Raw genomic sequence first — 24,490 nt, 5'->3', positions numbered from 1 at the left:
TGGATCGAGGAAACATGTACACCAGTATGGAGAGAACACATTTCAAAACTAACTTGGGTAACTGCCATTGAAAAGCCGTTCAAACTGCAGAGCGAAATGGACTATGGACTGTGTTTTAAAGGAGAAGGGAGAACCCCCATGGGAACAAACAAGAACTGCAACAAGACCCTCACCATTCCAGATCCGAGGAAAGGAACAGCGGCCCTGATGGATACGTACTGGGTGTGCGGCAACCAGGCATACCTACACCTCCCCCAGTCATGGAGTGGCAGCTGCTCAATGGCCACTCTGCACTCAGCCCTAATGGTGATACCAGAAAGCCACATCGATGGAAGCAAAAGGACACAGGAACGCATGCAGAGTGTGGCTCAACCAACTGCAGTCACAAATATATGTCCTGTCTTCTGGAAGCAAGGGAGAAGTGCTGACCCGTAACAGACGAGCATCAAATTACATATCAAAGGCATCATCAGAACTATTGGCTCAGATCCCAGACAAATATCGATTATTCAGCTCAGCAGAAACGTTTTTTGCCTCGCTCGTCTCAAGTGTCCAAGCAAGGGCAAACGCAAAATGGCTCCAGATAACACGCTGGGAATTGATTCAGCTGGCAAACGACACTGAAGAAGGATTCAATATAATAAAAGTGGAACTAAGAGCTTTACGACTAATGACCATGCAAAACAGGTATGTCCTGGACCTGTTGACGGCGATGGACGGCGGTGTTTGCCGAAAAATAGGAAGTGCCTGCTGCACTTTCGTACCTTCTGAAGACGCAGAGAACGGCTCCCTGTCCCATGTGATCGAAGCAGTCCACAACCTAGGAGAAAAAATGAAAATGGTTCGACAACATCTTCTCCTGGGTTCCCTCATGGCTTGGAACAACTGTGAAATTTTTAATACCAGCTGTTCTGTTCCTCCTTTTACTTTTTTGCCTGTGCCAGGTGGGTCTTCGAGTTTGTGCTAACGCAGTACCAAATGGTGCAATGATGATGGTGACAATGGGCAACTCACACGGTACAATAAAAACGATGCAAGAAGCACAAGTGCAAACAGGGATAGATAACTCACCCAGGTACCAACTGGTGCCTATATACCACGATAAAGATATTGTGGATAAGTTGTGGCACACCACCATCAAAGAGCCCCGTATATTAGAATGGTATGAGGAAGTTTGGGTAGATTTGGAAGGAGATGGTGGATGCATATATCTAATGTGTACCCCAGATGAATACGCCCGGAGAGGTGAGAGCTTAAGGGGGGTGTGCAGAGCATGGATGCCCATCAAAGGAACTCCTGCATGGGATGAGGCGGTGATGGACGAGGCAGAATGTAGGAGGATAGAAGATTTAAAGAATTCGTTACTTTAGTAACGAAAGGGGGGAAATGTAGGGGAGGACTGGTCCAAGAAGACCCCCCTCGCCTGCGCTTTCTCCCCAGGTGAGGGCTATGGCTCTTTTGGGCGTCCCCTCATGCCACCCGGGCCCAGGTGGTGGGGGGCTCACCCACTGAAGACATTGCCCGAACGTATTAATTGCCCACATGTATTAAAATTTAGCTAGGCCTAGAAACCATTTTGTCTGGTAAGGATGGTGTGAGCTCAGCGCACTGTAGTGCGGCCCCCACCCTTGGAGGGTTTCAGTCATCCTTGTTGCCGCAGCACCCTGGCAGATCCGCTGCGAGCACGTTCCCACGAACAAGACGGACATGAGCTAGTGTAATACACTAACATTGTAACAGTTCACCTCCCGCAGTGTATCATCGCTCCCAGCATGACCCGGCCAGCAGGCCTAGGCAATGAAAAGAACAGTAAAATAGTCATTAGATGACAGACAATCTTTATATATTAATGTTGAGACTACTCGCAAAGGATGCTTTCTTCCACGAAATCCCTTATATTACAAAAGCCTGTAAAATGTATAATTACAAGAAATCATGCTTCCATGATATAAGCAATGGTGAGCACACACCATTGCAGTCGGGTGCTAGTAACAAAGGAACGCACCAGGAATCTATTTTGTTACGTGTATTACTGGGAAACTTACACCCCATGGGCTCGCGCCATAACTGAACTAATGCTGCTAGAGGACACAAGAAAGACGAATGTAACCATACCGAGGACCCATGTGAAGGAGGCATGAGAAGGCGCATGTCATGTGTGCATATCCAGGTCCCATATGTGCCACCACCGTCACGAATAGTGGCGGGGTACTTTCTATGTTCTTCACCAATCCTAATTCTACCTCACTTGTTGCAAATATATATATATATATATATATATATGCATATAACTACATACTGTACTTATTAAAACATAAAGTATGAATAAGGTGCTCAGACTGGGTATAATCGAGACACATCCAGCAAAGCTTAAATGCATGTTTTGTATTGCTTACAATAAGTATTATAGAGTGTTCAAATGTTTGTGATGTTTTTACCTAAATCGGCAACACACGAGGGAGATACCTTTGTGAAACACGTGCAAGGCCATTCCCCCTCCCACCCTGCGAAGGCTGCCAAGGCATGAGAGCAGAGACCGCGCCGCGCTGCGTTACCTCCCCCAACCAGACTGGAGCCGCTTCAAAGACTTGTAACCCCCTCTGTAGCACCCAAGGCCGCCACCCGCCACCTGCATTATTTACAGCACAGCAGTAAACCTCTGCCTGAACACACGCGCCCCCTCGTAAACCTCGCAACCCACCGGACCATCTCAGACTTATGGCCCTGTGCAATCAGGACACCCAACACTTTGACAACACACAGCGGAACATCCATAACAACTTCTAACAAGGCAGAAAGACATGTACCGCCCGTCCCAGGCCCTGAAGCTTAGCCCCTCGCCCTATGGCCCCGGTCAACAGGACACTGGTAACCATGCCCTGACGTATTACCTCCAGTCCCCTCACAAGGTGCATTCCTCCTGTGTTGCATTAACCTGTTGTATAACCTATTGAAAGATTTACTAAAGAAGATAATATCAAAATGCCTGAATGACTGCGGTATGCATGGCCTAGGGCTAATAAGTCAGGAGAAGACATTCGTCTCTGCCACTGGCCGCGATGGCCCACAACACCGCCAGGATGAACTCCGCCACCCTGCCAGGCCCAGCCCAACCCACGAGGCTGACCAGTGACGTCTTCCAGCCAAAGCCAACCACATCGCAGCAGCACCTATAGTTAGTCGTCGCCACCCAATCCCATTGAACTTGTGCCCCCTATAGTGTGTAGGTTCTTATGACGTTTTTTGTAAATATATACGCCTGTCTTTGCTATTGTCAGACAGAGCGCTCTCGGAGTTTGCAGAGTTCTTTGCATGCCCTATTCTGATTGATAAACTCCCATTTACGCTCACCCGCACTCTGTCTTGGCCTTATTCCCATTTTGGGAGAGTCCTTCATTGTCTCTCATTGCGGGGAGGATCGTGCTCGTTGGGGACGCTTGCTTTCAATAGTCAAACCTGGAGAGAACCAGGGCTCGGGTAACATTGAGCCTCTGGGGGAAGGTGAGAAAAGGGAGAATCCCTTTGAGCAGGAAGAGATGAAAGTGGGACTTCTTGGCAATGTCCTGAGTGTGAGGGAGGAAGGACAGAAAGGAGGTGAAGATGACTCCAAGGTTTCTGGTTTAGGAAAAGAGCAACGGGAGAGCCCAAGGAGGGAGGCCAGAGTGAAGGGAAGAGAGCGGGAGCAGGGGTCCCAATGGGAAGGATCTCAGTTTTACAGGCGTTGAGGCAGAGTTCGTTGGAAGTGCATCAGGACTGGATGGCAGACAGACAGTCAGTGATGATGGCAGGTGTAAGGATCAGCTGGAAGTTTGAAGAAGAGTTGTGTATCGTCTGCATAACACTGGAAGTTGGAGGAAAAGGAGGAGATGATGCATGCGAGCTGAGCAAGGTAGATGTTAAAAAGCCAAGGGGAGAGGATGGAACCCTAGGGGATACCACAGGTGGAGAAGGAAGTAGGAGAGGAAAAGGTGCTCAGGATGACTTGGGAAGAGCTGTCGGTTAGGAAGGGTGTCAGCCAGTCCAGTGCCCGTTCCGAGATACCAAGGGTATCGTGGAGCCTTTGTATGAGGAAGGAATGGTTGACCGTGACAAAGGCAGAGGATAGATCTTGAAGGATGAGTACAGAGACACAAGCATTTCTTTACGGGTGTTCTGAAGACTAGTTTTCCATGCCTCTGGTTGCTTGGAATTCAGATTGATAGTCGTGGAGACCACTGACAAGTTCGGTGTGCGAGTGGAGTTGGGGCAATACCAGCTTCCCCAGGAAGGGGGTGGAAATAGGGCAGTAGTTGGCAATACAAGTAGGCTCTGTTGAAGGTTTTATTCAGGAGGAGCGCAAGAAGGAGTGCTGAAGGGGAAAGATCAAAGTGGCAAAAGAACGATTGTAGAAATCAGCGAGTGGGAGGGGGGGTCCAAGAGAGTCAATATTATCCTTGGTGGTTCTGGATGAGCAAGGGGTAACCTGTTTAGAAGAGACCTTCATGGAACAGACAACTCTGGTAATTTCTTCAGGTGAGAGGGAAGGAGGAGGGTGAGGGGCCATGGAAGGCAAGGGGTGTGGGATGGGTTGGGAGGGTGAGTAACAAGGGTGTTCAGGATGTCCTAAGTTTTGGTGGCAAAGTGAGTGACCAGTGCGTTGCAGAGGGCTTGGGAAGGAGAAGGGGAGGAGGAGACTGCGGAAGGGTTGGCTAGTTCCCTGCAGATCTTGAAAAGTTCAGTTATGTTGTTGAAATCACCGGAAATGTATGTGGGCTCTTTTCTTGGCACAGATGGAGTCTGTATTGCCTTTGGAGCAGGCGGCAGGCCAGTTTGTCAGAGGAAGAGCCTGAGGTTTGCCACTTACATTCCCCGCCTTGCACTTTCGTTTCAGGGCCGCATGTTCCGAGTTGTACCAGGTGTTATGCTTAAAAGCAGGTTGAAGGCAAATCCTCATGACTGGGCAAGAATGTCAAGAGTATTGGTGATGGACAAGTGGAGGTTGCTGAGAGCAGTCTCAGGTGGGGGGGATGAAGGTGGAAACTAAGGCAGCAGCCGACACTCGTTTCATCGGGCAGAGGTTTGTGAACGAGGTCGGCAGGGCTTTTGGGGGAGCAGTCAGAGGGCCAAAGGGACCCAGGCGGGAGGAGAGAGTGTCTGGACAGGAGAGAACGGAAACTAGGGGGAGGGTGGGCAGGGGGGAGGAGAGAGGTCAGAATGTATGAGGGCGTCCTGACTGTGTCCAGCCGAGTGGGTTGGATGAGAACGGAGGGGGATAGAGAGGTGCAGAGGCTGATGAGTGTATGCTGTGAGAAACCAGAAGGTGTCTCACCTACTAGTCCCCGGGGATCTGTCATCCAGGTGGTAAGGACACAGCCATCACTTATGGATTCAGTTCCTGGTGGTGCACCAGTGCGGGAGCTGGATGAGGGGTCTGCAGGGAGTGGGACACCAGATGGTGAGACGCTGTATCCCTTTCCCTTTAACACCTTTTCCCCATCCTACCAGGTAGGATACTTAGGAACTCAACCCTCCTCTTTTCCGGACACAAACACTTTCTAACGGACAGCTCACTGTGAGCAAAAACAGACCAGAGCCGTATACCCGACATGTCCCAAAACAATGGTCAGACAAACTCAGGCAGTTACTGATCATTACACACACACTTGACTTCCATCACACGCCCCCACACGGATAAAAGGCGGAGCATGAAAGCACACTGAGCAAGGCAAAGGACACGAGGAAACAGCAGTTCCAAGATGGCAGTTTAATATGAGAAGGACGGCGAGACCACGGAGGGAAGCGCCCTTGACCTTTTCCGACTGTTACTATCACGAACCTTGGAAAATAAGAAACCTAAGACCTGGGACTAAAGCTGGAGAAACCTGCATTGTGTCAGAGGTACCCGGGGCTCTCCCGCATCGATAACCAAGGCGGGGAGCAGCGTATGCCACTGTTGTACTGTCTTTGGCTCCTACAACAAAGCAGCGCCAGTAAAGACAGCACATCCGATGAGTCGGAGAGACTGATACCAGACCGGCCTGTTTTAAAGAGCAAGGTTGCAAGCAGCAACAATGTATGAAGAAATCTAAAGAGAGCAGTGTATGAAATTGTATTTGACGAGCAACACAAATATAAAGAGTGACTGAACTTCGGAGGCCAAGAAAGATACCGTAGACAGAGTGGTTCGGCACCACTTGGGTGCTCAGTCGAAAGTCTGTTTGGTATCCAATTGGTTGGCAACTGTGAAAAGGTAATTTTGAGATCGAAGTGGTCCTGCAACCGGTCAAGCTGAACCATGTGCGTCTTTGATAGTTTAATGTGAACTGAAATTCATCTGAGCCCGGCTGAGGGGGATCTGGGGTGACCCGTGAGTTACACAAGAAGGAATATTCTCTTAACATTGTAAAAGGGGGATCTGAATCACCAGAATTGAATACTTGTGAGAGGAAAAGAACTTTGTGCTTGGCTTGGTGCATCAGGCACTCTGAATTACGAGACTTTGATAAATAAAGAGACTTGGGCACAGAAGGCCCCGATGCGGGTAATGGGACTGTACCCTCATGCCGAAGTCAGAGTGTGTGCTTTGCGCGAGTAAACGCCTTGTCCCATGCCGAAAACGTGGGGAAAGGAGGCAAACGGCCTGAACATCCTGACATTTTGTGAACACTTTCTTTTCATGAACACTACGCCACACTATTTTTATTTAGAGGTAAGGATTGGCAATAGGTTTTTTAGTATAGACCCTTTTTATTTTGACAAGACTCCACTAAAACTGCATTATCATTTGATGGTCGTAGCTTGCGCCCATCTGTAGATTTAGGATTAGATAGGCGTTTATCACACCCTTGTTGAAGTTCAACAAACACTCTTAAACTGTGGCCACTTGTGTCTGTCTTACTGTTGATACCGTGCCTGCCTTACAATGCTTAGCCAGGGGAGTCCAGTTGGATGTTGAAATCACTCAAGAGGAGGAGGTTGAGGTAAGTAGGGAAGAACAGAAATCAGCTCATTCAGAGAGGAACAGTGTGGTGCCCCCTGGAGGCCGGTAAATGGTAGCAAAGGTCAGAGTGGAGATGGGAGAGATGAGCAACTTGCATATCAGGCTATCAAAGGAAGAGTAGAGCTGCGTGGGTAAGATGGAAGCAGGAACCCACTCAGGGAAGATTAAGGCAACCCCACCGCCAGTGCGGTGAGGTCGAGGCTGGGAGACTATCTTGAAGCCATCAGGGAGGCGGGAGTCAAAAGCAGTGACTGAGCTGGCATTGTACCAAGTGTCGGTAACAGCGAGAATGTTGAGGTCAATGCCTTCAAGCAGGCAGATGTCAGCTGAGTGTTTGTTGGCTGAGCAGGTGTTAAGAGTCGCCAGATGGAGGTAGTCTCTGCCTTTGACGGGTTTCTGAGGTGGGGTACAGAGGCGTGGTACACCAGTCAGAGGAGGAGGGATAGAGCGAGGTGCAGGAGAAGGAAGGAAGTTAATGAGGGACGGCAGGATCCGGTCAAAAAGAAGGTTAGGTTGATGTTCCTGAACCAGGATAGGGCCTGCGTGATGAACATTAACGAAGCAACGTGAAGATGAGAAGCAGGCCAAGAGGCCTTCCCACTTGGTTCCACCATTAATGGGAAAAGATGTGGAAGGAGAGAGAGTAGAGATAAAATGGGGTCCATAGATCTTGAGAGGAGACAGAAGAGGATATTAGTGAAGGCTTCACTGGAATAGGTGTCTGCGATGGGAAGGCCAGGGTTAGCACTCAATATACTTTTTTGTGCTTTTTCCTGCCGAACTTCGTGAGAGGGAGATGGGGGAAGGTGATAGTGTAGCAGTTAGAGAAGATGGATGAGATGGAGAGAGCTATAGGGGAAGCAGATGTTAATCGAGGATGAAGAAGAGTGGCTGCACAGCACAGTTTCTAGCTAAACTCAACAGGAGGCATAGTAGAGGTAGTCAAAGGCATAAATGCTAACCAGAAAGAGAAATCTAATTTCAAGAGATGAGGTGCACAGATTTAAGTACACACACCCAAATTTGATTTTTAAAAAGGACACACATGCAATTCAAGAGGTGCACAAATGTAAATGTAGAAGAGGATGTAGGTTAGTTGAGGCAAGGAAGGCAGAGCACAGGCACACTAAATGGTTGAAAAAGATTAGTGGAGGAGGCAATGTAAGAGTACAGCCATCATGCACTTGCAGATCTGCAGGGAGTGTAGATGTCCAAGGGTCCACCAGCATGGGGTAGCAGCAACTTGTCTGGAGGCTAAGTCATAGTTGGTGGGGGGTAGAAAGGCCCTCCTCGGCCCGGACAGGCACAGACAGGGCCCTTAGGCGAGGACCTTTGGTTGTGGGCCGGCTTCACCTGCCTGTCTGCTTTTGGCTGTAAAGTGAGAGCAATCAGCCAATCAGGCGGCCTGGTGGTGCCTACAGGAACACAAAGGGCTGCACTCTTCCATGGCAGCCATCTATAGGCATTGAGGAAGCAATTCGGGTAAATATGCTTTCAAATGGAATTGCACCCAAAACAGTGCATGCAAGTAAATTAAAATTGAAATAAATGCGCTTTGCAAATATGGGAATTTGCTAATTTAGTATGTGGAAAAGCACGCCCCACGAGCCTCGCTATTCGAGTAGGGCAGCGTGATGCAAATTCACAGTGTGCAAGCCCCAGCTCACCTTAGCATCGAGGTGGTGAGGGGGTTTCTCGAGCCTGAAGATGAGAAGCCGCCTCCTACCTGCGCTCTCGAGATGCGCCTCTTATGCCAGTTTCCCAAAAGTAATGCTGTTGGCTTCACTAACAATTTCTTCCAGAGAATAGGTGTACAAGTTTCCCAACTGGGTCTTGCTTCCCCTAAACTGACGTAGGAGTATAACATTGAGTCAGTCATTCATAAAGTGTAACATTAGGTTTTGCTTTCCCTGGTCCATTTCATACAAATGCTAAAACAGTCTTAGGTTTATACCTACCTTTAGGTTGCCAGTAGCTCATTTAAAAGTATATCGGTTTTACTTAGCTCGAGTTAGCTTTGTGTTAGGTTATATGTATTCATACGGCGCACATATGCCCAAGGGCATCTTGGCGCTGAACAGTCGAGATGAGGAAGTGATTGAACAGAGTACAACCTAAAAAAGGAGGGTCTTCAAAGACCCCCAAAAGGCCAGATGGTTGGTAGTAGCTCGGAGAGCCCAGGGGAGCTGATTCCACACCCTTGCGGCTACTACGGAAAAGGCACGGCCACCAGTTTGTGACCGTCGAACAAGAGGTACTGAAGGCAAGAGGGCTGTCTGAGAACGGAGGGGACGAGAAGGAACATGGACAAATTTTTCCCGAAGGTACTCAGCTCCTAACTTGTAAAAGGCTCGATGTACCAGGCACATTGATTTAAAAAAAATCAGTTTCTCAAATCGGAAGCCAGTGCAACTGTCTTAAAAGCAGTGACGTGTGCTCATGGAGGGGGCACAAGATTGCTCTGGCCACCGCTTTCTGGAGCAGCAGGATGCGATTTATCAGATGACGCGTTTGGCCATAGTACAGTGAATTGCAATAATTGGCTGTGCCATCCTAAAATAAGTGCGTTATTGCTTACCTCAATGTGTTTTCCACTGACCTGAATAGCAACTGTAATAGTATATTCTGCCTAGAATAGCTGTGTGCCATTCTTGAAGAGTGTTCTGTAGGTGTAGCTGACCTTGATCTGCCTGGTGCATCAAAAATTGGTGTAAAGAGTTCTCGCTTATCTTAGCTTGTGTTCCACCGAGCTGAAAAGCAACTGTAATTGTATATTACACAAAAAGGTCTTACTCACCTAGCATTACTGTTTTATCATAAATGTAGTTATAGGTATATACTGTTCGAGTGTCCCACTATTCATAAAAGTATCCTGGTAACAGGGTTGGTCGATTATAGGATTTCATTGCCGAGTGCCACTGAATAACTGACAGTGTTTACTACCCTTGCATTACAGAAAGTAATCTGAAAGTAACGTATGGTTTTACTCCCCATGAATAGGAGTGGCCTATACTAAATGTGTTTGATAAGGTCTGACTTACCTAAAAATACTTCGGTTTCTAAATAAGGTATATGCTTTAGTCTGTGTACTTTAAAGCATAGTGTTGTGTTTTTATGATGTGTTTGAATGATCTGTGACAGTGCTCATCTCCCCCAAGATTTATCTGGGCCTACTTTTATTTAAATAAACCATTTATTTTTTACACTACATAGTGTTTCTTTGGACCAAATGTTTACTGCAGTGTCTTTGTTCTTTTTTTTTTCTCTCCCTCTCTCTCCGCACCTCCCTCCCCCCCCCACCAACCATATACTCGGGTGGTACAGCCTTATACTAAGAGTGGAGTCTTGTACTGTCTCAGTTGACTGGTTTAAAAAAGCCCTTAGACAGACTTCAGAAAAACTGCCCTAACAGTTACCCAGAAGGCCTGCCTGAACGCTGTAGGCCCCGGCTCGACCCCTTGAGTGCCTTCAGGTGTCCATCGCGAGCTAGTGCACCTGATCCAAGAACTACAACAGGGAAGGGAATATAAATGCAGAAAGGGCATGAATGACCGCGTGAGCCACGTAGTCCGTTTTGCCTTGTTTTTCCATTTTCTTTAGTAGAATAGTACGCATGGAAGCCAAAGGATGGGGTGAGATTCATGCATTTTTGTAAACGCTAGCGCAAGAATGAGCGGAGGAAAAAAAAGGCACAGCATGGTTTTCCCCCCTCCCCTCGAAACTAGCGGAAGTTAGCAAGGAGGGAGTAGTAGTAGTAACTAATACTACAGATGCACAACAGCAGTCAGGACCATCACAGGAATAGGCAAACACTCCAGATAGCAACCGATGAGGAGTCCAAGGTGCATGAAGTAACTCACAAAAGGGACAAGGTGAAGGATATGGGAGATTACGACCGCGATTTGGAGGGGCATGTTGGGCATGTGGGAAGATGGGACATATGTCTACGGATTGTCAAAGCAGACACCGCCCCCCATTCAATATCACCCAGGAGCACCCCCACCTCTGTACTATGTACAAGGACCAACACAGGGAATTGTATGTCCCACATCAAGCCAGAGCCCCAGTACTAATGTATGCCTCAGGATCTGCACAACCCCAGAATGTAGGCCCTGTACAAATGATCTCACACACACCGGGACAGTCCATACAGTACCCAACCCCCACATGTAATGCAGAATGTCACAACACAAGCAACTACTAGAATGGGAGCAGAGCGCCCTTCCACGAGGGACTGTTGCACATTACACTGGAGCTAGTGTTTTAGGAAGCAATGCTTCCCGCTCCCAGGATTAAAAAAAATACACTGAGGGCCACTAGGGGGCGTAGGCAAGATGGTCGCCTGAACTGCAAGCTCCCCATATGGCCCCGGGACACCAACTGATAAACGTGCCTTAAATGCTTTTTAGCCCCATCCACCAGCAGTCTTCAAGGAGGGGAGCCGCTGTGGACCGCCCAGAAGCTTGTCCAGACTTCGGAGATGCCCCCGTTCCCTTGCTAGCGGCTTGTGACCAGTGGTTCCCCCCCCCTCCTCCAAGCTTCCGAGTGAAAGCTCCGGGCGGGAGCCGCGTATCGCCTAGCCGCGTAGTGGGAGGAGGAGCCGGGGCCCCCGCCTGCACCAGCTCGCGCAGCAGGGCCTGGTGCGCTATCGACGACCAGGGCGGGTCTTGCGAGGATCCCCATCAGCTGCTTGTGTCCCGCCCTCCCATCGCCCGAGACAGGCGGTACCTGGCAGCCGGCACAGGAGCCACGCGGCGTGAGGTGAGGAGCGGAGTACGCCCCCGAACACTCGGGGGGTCCCCCACTCTCCCTCTGCCGGCACACTGCTGACTGCCTCCACCTCTCCAGGCATCCCAGAGGAGGCTCCGCGCCAGGAACGGCGCGTTACCCGACCCCACCAAAGAGGAAAAATCGCAGGCCCGGGTGGGCCTTCTGAGAATCTTTGCTGGCTGCCAGCGACCAGCCCATCTACCACGCAAGACCAACAGTGCCCAGCCCCTACCATAGGGGACACGGGGGGAACCACCACTATATTCAACCCAACCCGGGGTGCCTGGGGGGCTGTGTTCCCCCCACCGGTCTCACCACCAGTGATTCGACTGTGCCCGGGCCGACGCGGGACCGCACCTGGGCACCACTTCAACGGCCTACATCCCTACGCCTGACCACCGCTACAAGGACACCGGAGGTCCGCCCTGCACAACCCCCCCGGGGCTCCAGACAAGTGGCAGAAGAGCCCACCCGATCACCGGGGCAGGCTCAGGCCTGGGGCCCCCCCGCTTTCTCCCCCACCCAAATCGGCCGCGGCGGGTCCCCTGGGAAGGTGTTCCCTTGCCGGAATCTGTGACTCCCGCCTTCTACGGCGAAGCGGAATTACTCCGGGCCTCCCGCCCACCAGCAGCGCTCAGCTCCATGCATTGGCGGTGCAGGTGAGACACGGTGCCTCCCCCGGGGGCTCCCCTAAGGTCCTCAGCATCTCCCCGCAACTGCTGCACCGGCACTGGGGGTTCGCCACATCACAGGGAAATAGAGCAATACACTAAACTGCAATAGCCCCCGGAAGTGAAACAGTTGATAAAGAGCCCCCAGGAGGATCACCAGTACGGGCCAGGGAACCCCAGCTACTCGGGGCCATGAGGAGGGAGGCTGCGCCGCCGGGGAATTGAAAGAGGTGCCCCCAAAATTCATAACTTAACACCGGCGCTCAGCCCCGCCACAAGAAAACAGCCTTAAGGAATTGGCACACGTAGTGGAGTAGGTGCCTGGGGGCCCCGAAGACTCACCCGGAAGATACTCCAGGAGATCCCTGTAGCTTGGGGCGATCGATAACCCATGAACTGGAGGGAGACTCTTGCGCAATATCAATTCACACCTGGACCCCACAAAATGGAGACCGGCCCTACAGCCTCGCAGCCCCCAAACATGAATGCCATGCAATGTAATATTCAAACGATCCTAGAAGAGATTAGGGGTATGAGGACGGACATGGGGGCCAAACTGGCTGACCTCACGGCCAAGGTTTCTACGCTGGAGGATCGTGTAGAAGGGGTCAAGTGCAACCAGGTATCGACAAACCTCCTCGAGGCGCAAATGGAAACTAGATTTCAGGAACTGCAGCACCGCGAAGAGGACCTCCGGCTCCAGGTCGACGATATGGAAAACTGGGTTAGGGGGTACAACTTGAGAATTTTCGGCCTTGAGGAGACTGAGTGAGAGACCCCGGTGGGACTGGAAAGCAAAATCCAAGAAATCATCAGAATTGTCCTGGGGTCGGACTCTGGAAAAACCCTCCTGCTTGACAGGGTCCATCGGGCTGGCAGGGGGGGGGGAGGGGGCGGGATGGGGATAGAGGCCCACGCTCAGTTCTAGCGAGATTTCACTATTATAAGGACAAGGCTAGGGTGTTGGAGAGGGCGAGAACCTTACGGGATATTCAACATGGCAACTCCAGGGTGACGATTTATCAGGATCTCTTGTCCCTCACTCTCCAGATGAGAAAGAAATGCGGTACTATCACCAGGTGGCTACAAGAAAAGGGGACAGGGTATCGCTAGGGCCACCCATTTCACCTAGCATTCGAATGGCAGGGCCAGAGGTACCAATTAGTCACGGAAGCGGAAATCCAAAGGGCCACTGAAGATCTCATAGGTGACATCGCGGGACCATTGGAGAATCGAAACGAAACCGACAGAGATCGCCCTCGTGCCCCTCGGGGCCCAGACCTCTCCCAGGGGAAGCTAAAGGTCAAAGGCTCACGCAAATTTCAGAAAACCAAACATCCCCCCACGGATCGAGGGGATCCTATATGATCGCACAAGCGGCAACCAAGGCTTAATTCCTGCGTAGAAGGTTTGACTTACATCCCACAGGGGCTTGCGGCAACCCATGGAGCCCGCCGCTCATAGGGTGTTTTTCCCACGACCAGTGGGGAGTTCTTTGTTCAATTGACTTCGGTCAGAGTTGAAGTGTTGCCCATTCAGAGGCTGTTTTAAGGTTTCATAGAAAGTTACACGGCGACTCCCCACTGAAAACTGACTCTCCGGGCCTCATGCCGTGGCACGCCCCGTCAGGGACAAAGGGGACCGATTGAGTACTAAGGGCGGGGGGCACCTTTCCCGGGAGGCACTACAGCTAGCTCCCCACCGCTGATCAGAAAGGGCCGGTACTTAATGAAGAAAGGCATGTTCGAAAGCGCTAAACAAAATAATTATTTTTCCCAGGGCCAGGGAAGCGACCCTGGCGGTTCGTTGCCAGTCACATCCTCACCTGGGGTTCGGGGTTCGAGGGGAGGGGGGAAAACCAGCTCAAACTATGGACACTTGTTATGCAACGGGCTCCGAGTAGCAGACACTTAGAGGGGATTATAGTGCACAAAACGAAAGATGACAATGATTGAAGGAAAGATAGGCACGTTGAACGTCATGGTTCGGTCAAAGTTTTACTCTTCGAACGCGGTGTCCAAGCCTCCCGTGAAGCCACCATATAAAGGAACGATAGGCCACCAGCCGGTACCACCTGTGAAAAAGAATGATACAAACTGTTTTTAAATGAATATAAGTTTATTAAACGTTTGTTGTTAATGACAATTCTTGTAACTAATGGCATTCTGCTTGGACAAATGCTATCTAGAGACTGTGTACTATTGAACGACTTTCATGCAATAACATGATATGTACATGTAATTTTGGATATAGTAGAAGACCATGAAATAGGAGTGGCATCACAAGCAGAGTATACTTACTCGTTACTCGGATTACGAGGACGAACAGTTGCGCGAAGTTCGTGCATAAGCACCATCATTATCCTCAACACGGACCATGTGAGGCAGGCTGCCCTGAAGTCTGGCAGCTCGGTGATGCATTGCGGCCGTGGCTCGACTTCCGAAATGTAGGCCACGCATCCCGAGTTTTCACAGCAGCAGCAGTAGTTCTCGTCCTCGGTTGGCATTAGCTTGCACCGATTGCATGTGCACCAGGTGGAAACACCGTCCATGCGACTAGGTCCAGTTTCTTCATCCGTTGATTGTCCTGCCAACTGCGGTCCGAAGCCCCATTGTTTTCGCTTGTTTCCCTTTCCAGTAGTTCCTCCTCGGTATTCACGGGCTTGTACATGTAGGGCATTATTGTAGCCATTGTGTGCTTAGTCTCCTAGGAGACCCAAATGCACTCTGTGTTGATTGGCCAGCTGACTGTCCGGCAAGAACAGCCACCCTGCTGGGTGACTGACAGATTGGCTGGAATGAATGGGAGAGAAGTGAATAAAAGGCGAGGCTTTTGGCTTGGGGTCGACCACTGGACGAGGGAACCGAAGAATTTGAAGAGGACGCCTGCTGCAACTCCTGGACCATTGGTTTGCCCGGTGAAGTACTGCTGCTGTGCTGAAACTCCAAATTTGTACAGACAGAGAAGCCCTTGCAAAGACACCACCTCCCTTTGAGTTGGTGGGTGGGACCAATCAACTCCAAAGTAAGCCACCTGGACATCCATCTCAGAGCTGGTTGAATTTCCACAGAGTTGCTGCTGGAAACCGTATAGCCAGGGACAGGAACACCAGATTGTGTGCGTTGCTTTTTAAGCTGGCGTAGAGCTCCAGGAAGATCCTCCGGACTCCCAGGAAGCAGGACTTTGGCTTAGCCTATTGAATTGTATGAGACTTCTAAGAGGATCTGAAAGTATTTGCCCTGCTTAAGAATATTGGTGATCTCTTGTGTTCTAATAACCTTTGCCTTTTACCAACTTCTGAATGCCAACATCAAGATATTAATGTCCCCAGCACCCTTGTTATTGAAGTCACCTGTGGGTGTAGGTAGTGTTTGTGGGCCATACCAAAAGGGACTTGTCTGATTCAGAAAGTCAGTGTACAGTATTGAATTGCATTTGTGTGTTACTATTATATTGCTTCCTTCTAAAGAAGGCTTTATAACCGACTGATAAATTAATAATTGTTTATGCAAGAAACCTTGCATGAACGTTTGTGACTCTTTGTGTAACTCCACTACAGCTCACATTTCCCCTCTTGAGATAAGCCTGGCTGCTCAACATGCTACCAAAACCCTGTAGTACAAGCTTATACCAAAGGTTGGGTTGCCTATACCTGTAGTCAGAGTTGCTTGTAGTGTTCCCAGAGGGTACTGCATTCAAACTTTGCCTAACACTTAGCACATTTAATAATTTGTCGAATGCAAGGGCAGTTCCATGGAGACACAGTCCGAATAAAGATGGAAACGAGATCCAAAGAAGAGTGAAGGGATGGAACGATATGAAGAAGCACAATGTTCAACAAAACCACAGATTGTTATAGAAGGTGCAATATTTTGGTGCAATATTTTGGAACAAGAAATGGGTGATGGGGCAGGCAGTGTTTAATGGGACTAATAGGACTTGTTTCCCCTAGCTCCGTTTCATTGCTCAATTACTGTTGGAAGCGGGTTAATGGGCATGTTGTTGGTATTCGCACATGTAGTGTGATGCAATGCAGGTCCTCTAACATGTGCTTATTAGGCGTGTACTTACGCCCAGCTGAGGCCACATTGACCTTAGCACATCAAGAGTTTTAAAGCAACACAGAATACAGAGGCCTGTGATTACTTTGGAAAGAGGTGCATCTTAAGTTTGCACCTGTAAGCGAGATGGTTCACTATGCTCCTGGTGTTTTGGGAGAATAGTATTCCATAATCTAGCAGCTTTCACCAAAGAGGATCTGCCATCAGTCCTTTCATACATATCTGATGCAGAGCAGACACTTACCCCTTGAATGCTGAAATATCTGGCCAGAGTAGACTATTTGATAAATCTGTGAGAAGCGAAGGAAGATTCTGTGTCATAGAAAGCTTAATGCATAGTGCAGAGCATGTTAGGTTCTGTGCAATAAGCCTCTGGTAGCCAGTGAAACCTGCACAATGCCGAAGAGATATGGGGCCTCATAAGTTTGCTGGTCCAGAAACAAGGGTACTGGTAAGCTCACCGGTACCCTTTTTCTGGACCGGCAAACTAGTAGTCTGCCTGCCGGGGCCTCTGTGCCCGACAGGTCTGACCCTGCAGGGCGCAGAAGCCACGGTAGGCAGTCCGCAGAAGCGATGGCAACGTTAGCAACGTTGCCGGCGCTTCCAAGTCCCCACTCCCATAGAGTCCAATGGGTCTCTATGGAGACTTACATTTTACCGGCACTTGACTTCCCAGGCTGCCGGACTTGTAATCTCCCAGTGGCACCGGGAAGTCAGGCGCAGTAACATTTTACAAGTCTGGCAGCCACCTGCCGGTAGCACCAGCAGGGATACCGCCAGACTTGTAATGAGGCCCATGGTCTCCAATGAGCAATCCATTTTAGAAGCAAAACAAAGGGGGTTCTGGGAGTCACTCTACCAGCATGAACACAGCCCATTGTCCTGTTCTTGGGTGGATGGCTCCTGGGAGAGTCTCAACCAAGGATTTAGCTCACTGTCCCTCTCACAGATAAGAAATATCCCTGCATATCAGTCTTTGTCCTGGCCAGGGGCAGTCCAGCACCGAAATGCTAGGCAATTCTCCTCTGAACAAGAGTACCAACAGCAACCCCATACACGTGTTTCAGCCTTGTTGGGCATCAGTGAGGTGGAGCTGTGCCTCTTGGAGAACAGTGAGCAAGGGGTCCATGTCTGGATTCCCCTAGTAACTTAGGGTGAGACCCAAAGTTACTTAATATGCTCTGTGTGTTTGTGCTGGTAGAAAGACTCCCAACCCCCACTTTTTTTTGCAGTTTTAGAAGCAACCTAGCCATGGGTTTTAGTTTTGTCTATAAGATAGCGCTTTGGCGCTACCTGTAAGCAGAAACAAATGCATTGGGGTACAGCTAGATAGAGATGGCATAGGAGGGGGGGGGACACAATGCTTGTAGGTGTTTGGTTATATATCCACCCATTGCCTGCCAATGGCCATGCTAACCCCTATGGCCATTACCACCCACTTCCTACCCCTACCCGCCCAAACCACACCCTTCTTTGAGCTATCTTTATCAAGCATTGAACTCAAACTTGCACAGAAGTGCAGGCAAGTTTTTTTTAATTTTTTTAAAAGCACTTCTGAGGGCTGTTTGTTTAATTGGTGCTATGAACGTATAGTAGTTGATCACACAGAAATCAAACGATGCAGGGATGAACGTGAGATTTGTAGGGGCTTACCGAAGCTGTTGTCTTGAACGGTGAGAACTAATCAGTGCAGATTTACGGCGGGACCGGGGGGTATCTGCTGTTTTTCCCGATTCTTCCTGCTGTTCTTTTAATTCTCTACAAAGTAACAGAATATTTTAAGACTGTTGGAAGAGACATGCCATGTTTTACTGGATTACAAAATGCTCAACAGTATCTTTACTGTGGTCACAACAGCAAAAAAGCAGACACTGCGAAAATTAAGAAAACAGTAATTTATATTTCTTTCATAGCCACACATGCTTGACGCAGTCTCAAACTTTATGCTAGGTAACGTTAATAATTCATAGGAATATTAATGAAAAACATGTAATACTGTAGCACACCGACTATGTTCAATTATATGGATTGGCTTAAGCCCCGCCCATGGAAGCCAGTGTCAAAGTATGAAGTATTTTTTTTCCTTCTAATTAGCCTTAACTGGCAGTCGGGCCAGTGTTCACCTTCTAGTTAGTGGTGTGAAACCATCTATCCTAATGCAAAGTGTGGTGTCAGAAGAAGGACACAGACTAATGGGTGCCATATTCAAATAGGTTTATTATTATTTTTTTTTAAATTAATACATTCCTAACTTTCCTTATCCTAAGGGGTTCCCGACCCAACAACTAAACTAGGGTGCTCATTCTCATTAGTGAAGTCTGTAATCAAAAGTCTGTCCTCCGTCCCAAAACTAACATAGGCTGACCCTACCACCATTACTAAACAACAAAAAGACCAGGAGAAAGACTCTTCTCCTTGGTTTCTTTTCAATACAATTTCAGAATGTCCTTTGCCATCTCTTGTAACGCATCACAAGTCCTACAGTTCTTTCAAGGGGCTCCTCTTCCAGGCCCTTGTGTAATGATTCCCTTGATCCTTCAGAGTTCTCTCTGGGCTTTCTCTACTGCTTAGCTGTGTTCCCGAAGTTCGGTTGTATATCACTATACTTCTCTGTTCTCTAGGACAAACTTTATTTAGGTCTTTTTTCTCACTGAGCAATGAAGGTTGAGCCCTTGTTGGACTCTTTTAATCTTAGCATTCACTGGGACCAATATGATAAATCCATACGTTATCCCGTCATTCCAATGAATTAAAAACCATTGAATGGCAAACCATCACATTTTTTTCATCGAAATTGCATACCATTGAATGGCCATTTCGTTGAATAAAATTCGATGGTTCCATCGACATGTAATGTTGAGTATTAGGGCAGGGCTGGGGCAAGGGTTTGGGTTGGGTTAGTTTAGTTTAGGGGTTAAATTAGGTTGGGGCTAGGGTTAGTTTAAGTGTTAAAATAGGGTTAGGGTTGAGGTTAGTTTAAGGATTACATTAGGGTTAGGGCATGGGCTAGGGTTGGGCCTTGGGTTAAAAATGTTACAAAGGGCTGCCCAGTGCGGAAATTTCAGCACTGGACAGCTCCATGTAACTTTTTTTAAGTTACAAAAAAAAAAAAGCATTGAAACGCTACTTTTAACATGTAAAAGTGCATTTCCATTGAAACCAGTCTATGTCTATTGTTGATGGATTGGTTTCGAGGGAAATGCATTTTTGCATGTTAAATATAGGTTTTCAATGCTTTTTTTCGATACTTTGGTTTAGATGGTTTAGTGATTCAATGCTTTTAATCGATGGAATCACTATAAACCGTCCCCGGAGGATTCTCACTCTTCTTATAAGCTTGCCATTCACTGTGACGAGTGTTAGGGAGAATTCTCAAAATGTGTTAATTTCCCTTACCTTTTGAGACCCCCAGGATTTCTAGGATTTGATTTTTTTACCTGGAAAGAGTGAGCCTTTGTTTTCCCCCACTCTTCCATGTATTTTGATGTGCGTTTTACTTGTGTGCTTTGGTTATGGAGTTTTAAGACAACTCCATAGGCATAATCTTTTTGTGTGCATCACACAGCACCTTCAGTGCAGTGGTACAAGGATGTCTTTTTGCCTTCCCAAGGTTTAAATACCTTCTCTGGGACGGACTACTGTCTCCCAGAGCATGTAAAGTTAAATTGACTTTACTAGTCTCTTTAAATTTACTGACCCAGCACACACCATCTTACTATAGAAGGCTGGAGGGGTTGCTTAGCTTCCCCCCCCCTTCCTCCCGATCCATGCCCCCGTCCCCACCCCCCCCCCCCCCCCCCCCCGAGTCAAAACACTAACAGTCAAATGTTACCTTTTCCTACTTTAAGTAGCTAAAAATCGGGTCAGCCAATACGGTGCCCCAGACAGGTCTGTAAAAACAGACTCGGTCATCTTTTTTTGCCATTTCTTTTAGGAAAAGACCTTCTTGCGTTTTTCTCTGCGTGCCAAACCAGGTTTGGTCCCTTTGTTCATGGGCCTTTGGCGAACTTCAGTGCTGAAGCCCTCCTCTGGTGCCTGGGTGTCTTTGGTGGACGGAGTGTGAGGGAGGTGCCCGAAACTCCCTGTGCTTAGTCTCCTAGGAGACCTGAATGCACTCTGGCGTGATTGGCCTGCTGTCCGGCCGGTAAGGACAGCCACCCTGCTGTGTGAGTGACAGCCAGGCTGGAATGAACGGGGGAAAACTGTTTAAAAGCAGGTCTCTGGGACTTGGAAGGCAGAGTCGACCACTGGAACGAAAGAATCAAAGACGAGCTGAAGGAAGAGGACTGCTGCAACTCCTGGATGACCGTTGCTGCAGGTCCAAATTGCCTGAAACTCCATTGACAGAGAAGCCCGTCAAGGTTAACTTCTTCCCTTGAGTTTGGTGGGAACAGCCAACTCGCAAGCCACCTAGACACCTTCCCAATCTGGTCGAATTTTCATCAGAGTGCTGTTGAAAACCGGATAGCCAGAGGGAAGGAAACTGGATTTTAAAAAGGTACTCGCACCTTAAACAGAGGTTTGAGCCAAACTTGTAGCCTCCTCACTGGGTAGTGCAGGAACCTCCCGACGTCCTCCTTGTCCCCACGACTGAAGCTCAGGAACAGCGAGGTCTGCTCGAACTGCCAGGAACAACTGCCTCAGCTACAGCTCTTCATTGAAAAGGTACTGTGCAAACGCACGGAAATCTTTTCGGCCATCGAGAAAGTTTGTGGAACTTGTCTCTTCTTTGAAGGCTTGTCCTTCCTAAATATTCGTCAAACTTTTCGCCTAGCCAAATTCTTTTAAAATCCGTGGCAAAGACTTAACCGTTATCTACCAGAACTGTGCTATCCTATACAAAGACTCTGAACAATTGACTTTGGCCCAGACCTATTGAGAAGAATTGCTGGTTATAGTTAACTGAAACCCTTTAACCTGCCCATGAATGTATTTGGGCTGCCTTTCTTTATACCCTTTATAAGTCACTAAAGTGCCATTTTGCTCCAACTTCAGGGGAGGAGAACTTGTTCAGTAACATATTGGTGGTGTATTGTAGTTTATTAGTGTAAGCTTCAAAACACTACTCCTACACCCTGAGGCGACTTAAATCAGAAGGATAGTCTTTGCATTTATATAATCACACCAATACACTTTTGTAGACTGAGTTGCAGAAAGGAAAGGGTTAGGGAAGTAAAAAGGTTAGAACAATTTCTCAGCAATTGGGAGGACAACTGAATCCTCCAATGAAGTCTAGATGAGCCTTTCCCAGCAGTACCAGTATACAACAAGCTACCACCTATAAGGGACAAACAGTCTCATGGAGAGTCTAGCCGGATTTGTTCTGCGGCAGACGTTGCACTGGACTACGGACACTCATACCTGGGCATTGGGCTCTCGCATCAACGGAGACAGGCACAGCAAGTTGGGGATGGTGGTCCAGCGGAGTTCGCCTCGGGGTTAGTGGGTTCCACTAACCCAAGGGTTTTTTTTTTTTTTTTTTTTGAGTGCGGCATTGAACTTGGTAGATCATCAACTGCTCCAACAGGTCCTGGAAAAAGTAGCGAACTGTTCAAAGGAAGCAGCCGCATGGTTGGCATCCTTCCTGGCGGATCGGGAAGCCAAAATTCACTGGGGGGAGGGGAGGAAAATGGGGCAATTTCTCCATGGCAGCCCTCAAAGCATGAAGTACCGCAGGGGGAGAGTTTATCCCCACTCCTTTTTAATCAGTATATGAGATGTCTGTGTGAGGTACTGGAAGGAGTTTATTTTTATTTTATTTTTTTACAAATTACGCCGACAATACCCAGTTAGTGGTTGAGTTGGACCGTGACTACACCAGGGATAGTACTAAAATTGCGATGCTGTATAACATTGAGAAAAGGATGAGCAACTGGATGTGCCTTAACAGTAAGAAGACAAGAGTTGGATTTTGGCACTCAACAAGCACAAGCTAAATTAGGGCCTGAATACAAGTCCTTTGCCATCAAAGATATTCACATACAGGTGACAGGGCAGGTAAAAATTATTTTACTTGTAATGGAAGCGTCCCTGGGTTCTGATGCCCAGGTGCATTATCTGCATAAAAGCAGTTCTTATGTCCGTCTACTCAGCGATCCGGCCATTCTTGAGCGAAAAACACACTGCAACTATTGCAAGAACTTTTATTCTTTCCCGTTTGGATTATGGCAACGCTCTTATGCTCGGGGCTACTAAGAACTGCCTGGAAAAATGCCAAGTCATATAGAACAATGCCATCAGAATAACAAAAGGAAACTCAAAGAGTGAACATATCTCAAAGGACAGGATAGCCTTGCACTGGCTTAGGATTGAAGATCAGATTCATTTCAAATCTTTAACGTTGGTACACAAGTGTCTCTTTGGTGTGGCACCAAAGTATCTAAAGGCAATAAATCATGCGCCATCACCCGAATCGTGCCCTGAGATCAGAGGCATTGGGCAGGCTTAAAATGTTACGATATAGACAAACAGGGCTGGGCAGAGCCTTCCCCACCCGGGCAGCAAGGGAATGGAATAATCTCCCTCTTGCTCTTAGACTTGAGCCTAATCAAATGGCCTTCAGAAGGAGCCTAAAAACACATTGGGATCCATGAGTAGATCGCACAGATATCAGCATGGGTTGTTTTGTGCCTTTGTTGTAATCCAGTTTTATAATATGCGCCCAATGCCTGCAGGCTTTCGGTGCTCTAGAAGTACCTAAATAAAATAAATAAGGGGGAGAAGTGGTTCCATCGGAGCTTCTCTGTCAAGGTAAAAAGGAGGTCAGCACAGCTTCACCAGGCAATTCAAAAGTCCAGGAGGATGCAGCAAGCTTCTTTCACGGTTTGTCGGGTGTCTCTCCCAGGGGGTCGACTGCCTGTAGTCCCCAAACCCTTGCCTTTTAAGCAGGTTTCTCCCATTCATACACAGCCTAGGCTGTCAATCACACAGCAGGATGGCTGTCCTAAAAGGTCAGCCAACCAACCAATCAGGACTAGTTTGATTCAGGCATTCCTAGAGACAAAGAACATGGGATTTTTGGGACCCTCCCTCACATCCTGTCCTACCAGACAATGGAGCCAGGGGCGGGCTTCAGGGCTGAAGCCCGCCAAAAGCAAGACAAAGGGCTCAAACCAATCTCAATGCACAGAGTAAAACCCAAGAAAGACCTCAAACAGAGAATGGCAAAAAAAGAAGACAGGGGCCATTTTGACAAAATGGTCACCCATGGGTGCTGTACTGCAGCTGAAGGTTGAGCCTGCGGTAGAAAAGCACAATGGTAGGAACAAGTAAAACCACTGCCATCAGCCATTTAAAGTAGTGAGGGTAGCAAAAAATGTTACATGAGAAGTGGGATAATGGGCTACTAAGTAACCCCACAGCACTCCACATAAGATGGTGTGTGCTGTACCTACAAAAGAGAAAAGGTTAGCAAAAGAATTCCCTTTACTCTTCTTAGGAACTGTAGTTCACCCAAGAAAAGGTATTTAAACCTTAGAGAAACCCAAAGAATGTCTCGGTGACACTGCACTGAAGGCGCTATGTGCCACCATACAAAAAGCAGATGCCTATGGAGTGTGTCAGACTCCAAAACAGTGAACACAAAATCCAAATCAGGTAAACACATGATAAGAGTGAGAAAAGGGTCTCACTCCAGGGTTAAAATTAAAAAGTCCCAAGTACAGCAAAAGAGCTGGGGGTCTCTAAGGTTGAAGGGAATCAGCACAGAAAAGAAAATTCTCCCCAACAACGAGTACAATTAGTCCCACTGTGATTGTCACTCTTATAATTGTGCCCGTCACTGGGACGAGTAGGATTACTCCAATCTTTATATTTGGTTTTCCAGCATTTGTGGACTACTATCACTTTTCAGGCCCCTCTTCCCGGATCTCCCGGCCTCCCCTTTACCTTGGAAGTGATGGGGCACATCACTGGGACAGCGTTCTTCCATGCTTCAGTTCGCAGTGGATAGCTTCTCCGCCTTCTTCCGTTCATACTGGGGGCATGCTCCAGTGTCTGAATTTAGTATT

At 48.2% G+C, this 24,490-nt stretch overlaps 1 protein-coding gene across 4 annotated transcripts in view; it reads right to left on the bottom strand.

Moving 5' to 3' along the window:
* Positions 1–24,490, bottom strand: part of ORC1 (origin recognition complex subunit 1) — a 323,506-nt gene that overhangs the window by 219,275 nt on the left and 79,741 nt on the right. For 3 of the 4 annotated variants that reach the window (XM_069642194.1, XM_069642195.1, XM_069642197.1), the window contains exon 8: positions 18,135–18,239. The exons of the other annotated variant lie outside the window; for it this stretch is intronic. In XM_069642194.1, the coding sequence (XP_069498295.1) occupies positions 18,135–18,239 (105 nt within the window). The remainder of the gene's footprint in view (positions 1–18,134; positions 18,240–24,490) is intronic. 4 annotated transcript variants of the gene reach the window in all.

Source organism: Ambystoma mexicanum, chromosome 1q (genome assembly GCF_040938575.1).
Source record: "Ambystoma mexicanum isolate Mex_15411 chromosome 1q, UKY_AmexF1_1, whole genome shotgun sequence".
Taxonomy (NCBI): domain Eukaryota; kingdom Metazoa; phylum Chordata; class Amphibia; order Caudata; family Ambystomatidae; genus Ambystoma; species Ambystoma mexicanum.
Note: the sequence above shows the minus strand (reverse complement) of the source record. Positions and strands in the feature narration are given on the sequence as shown.